Source organism: Crocuta crocuta, unplaced genomic scaffold (genome assembly GCF_008692635.1).
Source record: "Crocuta crocuta isolate KB4526 unplaced genomic scaffold, BGI_CrCroc_1.0 scaffold142, whole genome shotgun sequence".
Taxonomy (NCBI): Eukaryota; Metazoa; Chordata; class Mammalia; order Carnivora; family Hyaenidae; genus Crocuta; species Crocuta crocuta.
Window position 1 is genome coordinate 1,303,667 of NW_027528892.1, and position 10,329 is coordinate 1,313,995.

General features: G+C 56.5%; 1 protein-coding gene across 2 annotated transcripts; it reads right to left on the reverse strand.

Annotated features, from left to right (window-relative positions):
- Window positions 1–15: 15 nt before the first annotated feature.
- TMEM150B (transmembrane protein 150B) lies at window positions 16–6,284 on the reverse strand. 2 transcript variants are annotated; one of them, XM_077756903.1, is made up of 6 exons: window positions 6,203–6,284; window positions 5,720–5,834; window positions 5,332–5,407; window positions 4,638–4,914; window positions 2,584–2,767; window positions 16–315 (listed from the first exon to the last, which is right to left on the reverse strand). In XM_077756903.1, the coding sequence occupies exons 3-6, from the start codon at window positions 5,397–5,399 to the stop codon at window positions 119–121; spliced, it is 726 nt and encodes a 241-aa protein (XP_077613029.1). In that variant the 5' UTR covers window positions 5,400–5,407; window positions 5,720–5,834; window positions 6,203–6,284; the 3' UTR covers window positions 16–118. The 2 variants fall into 2 exon arrangements, with proteins under 2 accessions (XP_077613029.1, XP_077613028.1); XM_077756902.1 differs by lacking the exon at window positions 6,203–6,284 and having other exon boundaries at window positions 5,720–5,983.
- Window positions 6,285–10,329: the final 4,045 nt, after the last annotated feature.

Consider the following 10,329-nt stretch of genomic DNA (forward strand, 5'->3'; position numbering starts at 1 on the left):
AATAGCCTTGAGCAGGGATGGCTGGCTGGCCTTGGCCTCTCACTTCCTTGGTGGCCCCGCTTGATCCATCATCTCTGCGCCGCTGCGCCGGGTCTGAGCACCCTGGCCAGACTGCCGCTCACAGGGGGATCTGCAGGGAGATGGGGGAGGCGGGCGGGGAGCTGAGGCTGGGGCCCGGGCGGAGACTCAGGGTGCAGCCGTCCAGGCCCGAGAAGTCCACAGCAAACAGGCCGAAGAGCGTGAACAGCAGCATGGCCACGGCCCACTCGCAGGCGGCGGCGGCCGAGCGCAGCGGCCACGAGTGCAGGACGACCACTTCACACGGGGGTCAAGGGCCACGCCACGCAGGAAGGACCCCACGCCCTCTCTCCACAGACTTGCCCTGCCCTGTCCGGAATGGTCCCTGGGAGCTCCCCCGCCTCAGCGGCCCCCAGACACCCTCACCGGGATGCCCACCGACCCCTGTCTCTATCTCAGGCTTCTGCCCATGTTCCCTTTGCGCTATTGCATTTCCAACATTCCTGAACCACGTTCTCCATCCTTGGCCTTCCCTGACCCCATTAAGGCTCCACCATCACCATCTCCCCACTTGCTCAGACAGGCAAACAGCTCCCAACTGCTTCTCCCTTCAAATATGCAGGGTTTCCTAAAGATGCCCCCGACCCAGATGCCAGCTTCAGGCTACACTGGCAACTTTCTTCCCCAACCGCCCACAGCCCTGGGGCCCCTCCCACTCACCCCCTGAAATATCTTCCTCCTCCTGGGATCCCCACCTGGTGACAGCCCTGCCACCCACTCACGTGCCTGGAGGACCCTGGGGAATCACCCTGGCCCCTCCCCCTCCCCAGCCCCATGGCCGCGGCCAGCTGGTCACCCCAAGGCTTGTGATGTTGTTTTTGCCCATCTCCCTCCTGGTCTGTCCTGTCCTGGCTCCAGCTCCTCAGTCGCCTGCTCCTAACCCCCCCCCTTTTTTTTTAATTCTTCCTTCCTTCTTTCTTTCCAAGTAAACTCCACACCCAATGTGGGCCTTGAACTCACAACCCTAAGATCAAGAGTCACATCTCTACTGACTGAGCCAGCCAGGAGCCTCTGAAAACGTTCTGCCAGCCCAAGCACACCCCAAGCTCAGCCTGGCACAGGCATCTCGCTTTCTGGGAGCCCCCTCACTGCAACAACCTTGCCTCTCACCTAAGCTAGCTCTCTCTCCTCCTAGATCGGTTTAGACATTATCTCATTCACTAAAGGATTTTTAGACCGTGAACAAGGCTGGCATCACCCCCGACCCCATGGATCTTACAGCAAAGGAGAGGTGGAAGCACCCGAACACAAGGTGGCTACCTCCAGAACTGACCTTCTTCCTCCCCTGCTCATAAGCTTCCCATGGCTCCCTACTGCCCCTGGGCAGAAACCCAAGCCTTTAAAGCCTCACCTTAGCACTGGAGATCCTCATCTCTGGCACCGCCAGCAGCCTCATCTCTGAGCTGGTATTTCCACATTTCACCTGCAGGTATTTCCACCTGCAGGGTCTCCCCAGCCTCCCAACCCAGCCCAACAGTAGCTGGTTCTGCGAGACCAGTTGAGAAGCTGCTAGTTCCCAGGCCCATCCTTGCAGACACCAGCCCCCATCACACCTCGCTGGCCATCCTTACAGTCCAGCTCCCAGCCCCACGACCAAGGGATGTTTGAGCCCCACAGAAAAAGGGCTGCAGGGGCAGTGAAACTGATTATCAGTCCCATGGTCCCTAAGGCAGCCCACACAGGATGTCAGCCGGTTTCCCTGCAGGCCTCTTCTGAACATCAGCAGCCTCTGGCCTCCCTTCCATCCTCCCCAAGATCAGTCCCTGAGGCTGAATTTGCAGCCTCTCCTCTCTCAGAGCAGTTTGCTGATCAGTAACAATCATTACTACGATCAACACAAGTCCATCTTAAGATATGGAGATTGAAGTGCAGGGAGTCATTTGAGTCACCAGAGGCGTGCCGTGCTGGCGGAAGGCATCTAGGCTCAGGTGACTCACTCAGTCAGTGCTGGGCTGGGTAGAGTCTTCACCAAGTGGTAGGTATGGTGGTAATGGTTAACAACCAGCCCTGATTTGCATCATTGGCCAATTTCTGTGTTATAAATACTCCCACCAAGGCCAACTGGAGCTGCTAACTCTACATCACTGGATATGGAGCTGGGGACAGATACGGGCTGCCCTCAAGAGCCTACTCGAGCTCTGCCACTGAACTTCGTGGCCCATCTTGGCCAAGAGAGTCCACCAATATGAACCTCAGTTTCCAGTCTTAGCCAACATTAGCCAACACGATGCACGGCACTGGGCAGGCTCCCCAAACAGAGGGCTGCTCGCTCTCTGCTGTTAGCGCTGAGCCTGCTTTGGATCCTCAGGTTCCCCCCCCGCCCCGACCTTCCCCTGCTTGTACTCACTTTCTTTCTCTCTCTCAAAAATAAATAAACATTAAAAAAAAAAAATCCTGAGGAGATGGAGGCCCAGACAGGGCAGGGCACTGCACACCACGTGTGGCAGACCCAGCCTGATGGAGAAACCCCACCCCGAGCCCTGCCACCGGCCCCAGTAAGGATACTGGTCACCATGAGGATGGAGCAGAGGCTGCAGAGGCCCCAGCGGAGTGGCCCGATCCAGGGAGGCCCAGGCTGGGGCAGGCTCTTCATCCACCAGAAGAGTAAAAGCTGCAGCCAGAAGTACAGGTTGCCCACGAAGAAGGCGAAGAAGGCCCCTGTCAGGTGTGTGGGCAGCTGGTTCTTTTGCTGGGAGAAGAGGGACAAGGGCGGAGAGGAAGCTGGATACGTGCGGGGAGGGGTCCTCCGTCCACCCAGTAGCCCGCGCTGAAAACTGGGTGTACGGGCCATGCTCAGCGACAGGAGGGCAGGCACTTAAATTTGTTGTCCACTGCTGTGGCCTTGGTCCCTAAAACAGTGCCTGACATGGGGTGCCTGGGTGGCTTAGTCGGTTAAGCGTCCGACTTTCGCTTAGGTCATGATCTCGCGGTTCGTGGGTTCGAGCCCCGCGTCGGGCTCTGTGCTGACCGCCAGCTCAGAGCCTGGAGCCTGTTTCAGTCTGTGACTCCGTCTCTCTCTGACCCTCCCCTGCTCACGCTGTCTCTCTCTCTCTCCTAGAAATAAAAAAAAATATTTAAAAAAAAAAAAAAACAGTGCCTGACACATCGCAGCCACTCAGTAAATATCAGTGCACTAAATCTTTCATTCTCAACCAGCGTCAGGGAGGCTAATGTGGCCACTCGGGGGGGAAAGAATTGGTTTTTGCAGGGTGAAAAAATTCTTGAATATTACAATGGTTTGTGGCTTGCAGATATATGGTATGTTGTTTAATATATCCTAAATATTAAAGGCTTGATAAGAGGAAGTGTTGACCAGCGAGAAATGTCTTCACAAGTTTCTTTAGAGGACAGGCACGTGGGTGGCTCAGTCAGTTAAGTGTCTGACCTCAGCTCAGGTCATGATCTCAAGCCCCAGGTCAGGCTCTGCACTGACAGTGCAGAAGCCTGCTTGAGACTCTCTCTCTCTCCCCGCCCCTACCCCACTTGCTCTCACTCTATCTCAAAATAAACTTAAGAAAAGGCTTCTTAGGAGACCAATATAATATTTTTCAAAAGTTAAAGTTGAAGAACCCAGGAATAAATGAATGAGTGAAGTGAATGCTATGCAGAGATGATTGGGAATTTTTATTAAAAGGCCCAAGGAAGCAGCCTCTTATCGAACACCCTGTGGTTTCTTTCAGCAGGAGAGGTTTGGAATCTGAGACAAAGCAGTAAAATTAAATAACAATGTAAAATAAATCAATAGGCTTTCTCCAACCGATTGTCCATTCATTTGTTCTGCAATTATCTACTGAACTTCCACGGTGAAGAATGTGGGCTCTAGACTCTATGAATCTGGGTTCATTTCCTTCTGTTTTTTTTTTTCCCCAATGTTTTTACTTATTATTTTTGAGAACGAGAGAGACGGAGAGACGGAGTACGAGTCGGGGAGGGGCAGAGAGACAGGGAGACACAAGCAGAACCAGGCTCCAGGCTCTGAGCTGTCGGCACAGAGCCGGATGGGGGGGCTCGAACTTGTGAACTGAGCCAAAGTCAAAGGCTTAACAACCTGAACCACCCAGGCGACCCTGGGGTTCACTTCTGAGGCCAGGGACCAGCTGATTAAAACAACAACAACCACAACCAATGCCAACTCTGTCGGATTTGACTAAAAAAGCGTCTACCAAGGGCTCTCATGGAGACGGATGGAAACATACACGGCGTGAAGCCTAGCGCCCCGCACTCGGTGAACGCTCCGTCTCTGTGGCAACCCTAAGAATGAGTGGCTCCGAGTAATTATATCATTAAGAGGGGAGAGGGGCAGGCGATGACAGTCAATTACCTCAGCCTTCTAGAATTGAGTGAAATAATGGAGCCAGGAGCCTCCCACGTGGGACTCTATTCTGAGAGCCAGGGAGCTAACTCACCCCCAACACGCCGGCCAGGTGGCCAAAAGAGAAATACAAGTCCCAGAAGGCCGTGCGCGGACGAGCCCCCGCGACGAGAAGCCAGCGGCCCCAGGGGTTGCTGGGAGCTGTAGTCCCAGGCTCGTGCTGGTCAGAACGTCCTTCTGGGCTCACCTGGAAATTGCCCACCACGGAGGTGCCCAGGGCACACAGGAGTCCCGTCCACAGGATCAGCCGGTTAAGCCACTTTCTGACCCCCAAGTCCCGGAGCTGGTGGTAACGGATAATGCAGATCCAGGCGGCTGGGAGGAGAGGGAAGTGGGCGGGAGCCCCGGGCCCAGACTCCTGGGGAGGGGGTGCGGAGAGNCCACCCCGCCGGCGCCATAAGTACCTGATATAGGGGAAACCTTCCGTGAGGTTCACAGCCCTGTTGGCCACTGCAAGGGCAAAACTGAAGTACAGGGACACATCAGCGTGGTTTTAACGACACCTTTTCTTTCTGTTACCCACAGAGACACGGACTTCTAGCTCCCTCCCCTCCGACCCGGGAGTCCAGGCCCCCAGCCCCTCCTCCCCTCCGACCCGGGAGTCCAGGCCCCAGCCCCTCCCCCCTCAGACCCGGGAGTCCAGGCCCCCAGCCCCTCCTCCCTCAGACCCAGGGGTCCAGGCCCCGGCCCCTCCTCCCTCAGACCCAGGGGTCCAGACCCCCGGCCCCTCCTCCCTCAGACCCAGGAGTCCTGACCCCCAGCCCCTCCTCCCTCAGACCCAGGGGTCCAGGCCCCCGGCCCCTCCTCCCTCAAACCCAGGGGTCCAGGCCCCCAGGCCTTCCTCCCTCAGACCCAGGTGTCATCCTGCCTCTTACACTCACACGGTCCAGACTCCTGAGATAGCCCAGAGGGCCAGGAAGGCAGGCAGCAGGGACAGGTAGCCCCACATGCTGGGCTCTGCAGGGAAGGAGAGGGCCACGAACCTTTCTCTCTCTCTCTCTCTCTTTCTCTTTCTCAGGTGAGGAACCTGCCCTAAGGGTCCAGATGCATCAGATGGTGGCCTCCTGGCTCTGGGCCCCCACTGGCTCCCAGGCAGAAACAATGGGTGAGGGTCTGGTCTGATGAGGCCAGCTCTCAGCCTGGGGCATTTTCCGCCTTTTACCAGCTATCTTTCCACCGTGACATCCCAGTTTTTCCGAGCTGGCCTCCCCCAACCCAGCTTTCCTGCCTCTCCCGGCCAGCCCTCCACTGTGTCCCCAGAATGCTCACCTGTCCCAAACGTTTCTCCCTCTGGCTCCCCCGCGTCCTGGGCCTGGGGGCTGCGGGAGAGGTTGAAGATCCCAAACGTTTCTCCCTCTGGCTCTCCCGCGTCCTGGGCCGGGGGCTGGGGGAGAGGTTGAAGAGCGAGCGGGACATGGGGTGGAGCAGGGCGGTGTGGTGGCAAAGGCAAAGTCCAGCCGAGCAGCCGCAAGACAGCGTCAGGCCAGGAGTCTGACAGCCTAACCACCATTTTCTCCGAGACCTCACCCCCGAACTGTCACTTCCCCACTCAGAACCTAGCAGGCACCACCTTAGCTTCGAGAGGCCCCCTGACTTCCTTCCTCCAGCTTTATAAGTTCAACGTCCAAGAGCCAGCCCGTGCCTTCCCAGGACCCATAGTCTGAGGCCGCAGCGCTCCCCACCGTCCTCCCTCAAGGACCCAGTCATGTAGGCCCCGAGTCCCTTCTAGAATACATGCATTTGTAGGGGCACCTGGGCGGCTCAGTCCGTTAAGAGTCGGAGTTCGGCTCACGTCATGATCTCCCAGTTTGTGAGGTCGAGCCCCACATCCAACTCTCCGCTCCCAGCAGAGGCTGATTCAGGTTCTCTCTCTCTCTCTCTCTCTGCCCCTCCCCTGCTCGTGTTCTCACTGTCTCAAAAAATAAACATTAAAAAAGAAAAAAAGATTTAGAATACATGCACTTGTTCCTAGCCCCTGGGGTCCAGCCTCCTAGCTCTTACCTCCTCTGGGACCTCACAGTCCAGGCCCACAGGTCAGGCTCCGTGCTGGGAGCAGCTTCCGTCCTTATGCTGCTGGGTGTAGGGCCTTGATGACCCTGCCTCCTCGCCCTCACTCGCCTTCCTCTCTCCCTTCCTCTGGTCAGCTGCTGGAATTCCCCAGTGGGCAGGCTCAGGGTGGGTGGGAAGGGAGACCTTGGTGCTGACATCTCCATCCGAAGAGCCTTCCCCGAAAGCAATTGCTTCCTCTCTGGCCATTCTTTTCTCTTTCCCGCATGACAACCCTCAGCTTTCTGGTTTCCTCCCCTCTTGAGGACCACACATTTGGGCCCCAGCCTTGTGCTGTTTCCTGTGGGCCCGGGAATGTAGGTCCCCAGGCCCTCCTCGCTCAGACCCAAGACTCCGGACCCCTCAGGGCCTCCTCCCTCGGACCCTGGAGTCCAGGCCCCCAGCCCCTCCTCCCTCAGACCCTGGAGTCCTGACCCCCAGACCCCTCCTCCCTCAGACCCAGAGGTCCTGACCCGCAGCCCCTCCTCCCTCAGACCCAAAGGTCCTGACCCCCAGCCCCTCCTCCCTCGGACCCAGGAGTCCAGGCCCCGGCCCCTCCTCCCTCAGACCCGGGAGTCCTGGCCCCCAGCCCCTCCTCCCTCAGACCCAGGAGTCCTGACCCCCAGCCCCTCCTCCCTCAGACCCAGGAGTTCAGGCCCCCGGCACCTCCTCCCTCAGACCCGGGAGTCCAGGCCCCCGGCCCCTCCTCCCTCAGACCCGGGAGTCCAGGCCCCCAGGCCCTCCTCTCTCAGACCCAGGGGTCCAGGCCCCCAGCCGCTCCTCCCTCAGACCCAGGGGTCCTGGCCCCCGGCCCCTCCTCCCTCAGACCCGGGAGTCCAGCTCTCCTCTCCCTCAGCACCCGACCCCTTTTTGTTCCATTTGAGATTAAAATTCACAAAACATAAAATTAACCGTTTTACAGTGAACCATTCAGTGGTGTTTGGTACATTCCCAAGGTTGTGCAACTACCACTTTTATCTCTTTCCAGAACGTTTTCCTTGCCCCGGAAGAAAACTCTCCACGAGTCAAGTGGAGGCCCTCAGCATCACCTCCTGTCCCCAGCCCCTGCCCACGGGCAGATGGCTTTCTGTCTCTATGGATTTGCCAATTCTGGACATTTCCTGTGTTTTTTGAGTTTCCTCCACGTTGTAGGGCATGTCCACGCTGCATCCCTTTCTATGGCCAAATACTCTTCCACTGACCCCAAGTCTTCGGGGACTTAGGAGTCTGAGACCCACCTTTCCTTGCTGGTGCTGTTGCGTTCCCAGGGCCCCAAGCACTAGAATTTTGGGCTGTCAGCTTCCTCGAGAGCACAGATGAGATAGACAGATGTTGAACATTCCTTGAGGCCAGAAGCCATCAATCCATGGGGACAGAGAGGACACCCCTGGCCGCGGTGGCTCTCCAGGCTGGAGGGCAGGCACACTGGGACCCGAAAATGAGGATTCAGGTATGGTAATGAAGGTAGCACAGGGCATGGTGGCCCCCGGATGGGGGGGTTGCTGACTAGCAATGGTGTCCGGTGTATTCCAGTTGTGAGGGAGGGTCCGGAGACTCACAAGCCATGGGTAGAAAGCAGGGGAGGGGGGTGTATGTGCAAGTTTTCAAGCTTCAGGAAGGCTTTCTCAGTAGAGTCAAGATGGCCCCTGAGACCTGGCCCATGAGGGTCGAGTGCCTTTGTCTGCTGGGTTGTGCAGCGGAGAGCCTACTAGGAGACATGAGCCAGGCCCCGAAGTTCTCCATTGCCATAAAGGACATTATTCTGAGGGTACTGGGGAGCCATGGAAGGCTCTTGAGCAGAGCAGAGAGAGGAATGTACACTGGCTGTGTAGACAGGAAGGAAATGTAATGATAATAACCATTAGCACACCTTAGTGCCAGGCACTGCCCTGCGACCCTGAGGGGGAAGAAAATATCTGGAGTGATTCCAGGCTTCATGCTTCCAAGAGACAACCCAGAGCTTTCAACTCGGCAAGATTTGAGTTCGAATCCCGCCTCTGCCACTTAAGAGCTGACTGCCTGTATGAGCTTCCGATGGCTGCTGTCACTAAGTGCCACAAATGTCGGGGCTTCAGACAACACAAATTCAGCAGCTCACAGGTCTGGAGGTGAGGAGTCCGAAACGGGTCTCACGGACTGAGCCACGGCATCAGTGGGGCTGGCTCCCGTGGGCGCTCCGGGAGAGGGCCCATTTTCCCACCTCTTCCGCCTCCATAGGCAGCCACACCCCTCCCTTGCGGTCCCTTCCTCCTTCCGGGGAGTGCCTCATTCCAGCATCTGCTCTGTCATCGCGTCTCTGGCGACCCTGTGGCTGCACTGGGCTCATCCCCATAATCCAGGGTAATGTCTCACCTCAAAGCCCTTAATGTAATCATGTGTGCAAAGTCCTTGTTGCTATGTGAGGTACCATTGTCACGTGTCCAGGAGATTAAGATTATGACACGTTAGGGGCGCCTGGGCAGTTAAGCATCCGATTTCGGCTCAGGTCATGATCTCATGGTTCATGGGTTCAAGCCCTGAGTCTGGGCTCTGTGCTGACAGCCCAGAGCCTGGAGCTGCTTGGGATTCTGTGTCTCCCTCTCTTTCTGCCCCTCCCCCGCTCATGCTCTCTCTCTTAAAAATGAATAAACATTTTAAAAAGTTTTTTTTTTTTAAGATGTAGACATTTTAGGGTCGGTTATTCTGCCTCCCACAGTGTTCCTGAGTAAGGGACTTTGGTTTCTTCAGTCTGTAAATTAGAGCCCATAATATCACTCTGGAGACAGACAGGTAAATAAGAAAACCACAGGCCCGAGGGGCACCTGACAGGCTCAGTCGGCTGGGCGTGCAACTTCGGCTCAGATCATGATCTTGTGGTTCTTGGGTTCGAGCCCCGCATTGGGCTCTGTGCTGACAGCTCCGAGCCTGGAGCTGCTTCAGATTCTGTGTCTCCCTCTCTTTCTGCCTCTCCCCTACTCACACTCTGTCTCTCTCTCTCTCTCTCTCTTAAAAATAAGTAAGCATTGGGGCGCCTGGGTGGCTCAGTCGTGTAAGCGTCCAACTTCAGCTCAGGTCATGATCTCATGTTTCGTGGGTTCGAGGCCCGCGTTGGGCTCTGATGACAGCTCAGAGCCTGGAGCCTGCTTCATATTCTGTGTCTCCCCCTCTCTCTGACCCTCCCCTGCTCACGCTGTCTCTCTCTCAGAAATAAAACATTAAAAAAAGGAAGCATTTAAAAAAATGTTATTTAACACCGAGTTTGTATCCCCACCTCCGCCTCTTGCTGTCGGGCATGACTTGGGGCAGATGGCCACGTGCTCCTCAGTCTCCTCGTCTGTGAAAGGGGGATAATGAGAGTAACTACCTCAGGGTCCCCGGTTGCGAAACCTGCAAGTCAGTCGGCATAAGGTGCTCAGATCGGAGTCTGTTGTGTTTGTGTTTCTTTCTTTTTTTTTTTTAAATGTTTTATTTATTTCTAGGAGAGAGAGACAGAGACAGCGTGAGCAGGGGAGGGTCAGAGAGAGAGGGAGACACAGACTGAAACAGGCTCCAGGCTCTGAGCTGGCAGTCAGCACAGAGCCCGACGCGGGGCTCGAACCCACGAACCGCGAGATCATGACCTAAGCGAAAGTCGGACGCTTAACCGACTAAGCCACCCAGGCGCCCCTCGTGTGTGTGTTTCTAAGAGGCGGCTGTGGTCAGCATTGCTTCGTCGGAGAGTTTGTGTGACGATCAAAGAAAACAAAGAGAAGCGCGTCGGCTTTGCCGTGGCTACTGCCGGGGGTTCGGCTGTGGTAGAGCTGCCCGTGGCTGGAGGGGGACCCAGCTCCCCGGGGTTGGGGGGGGGGTGTTCC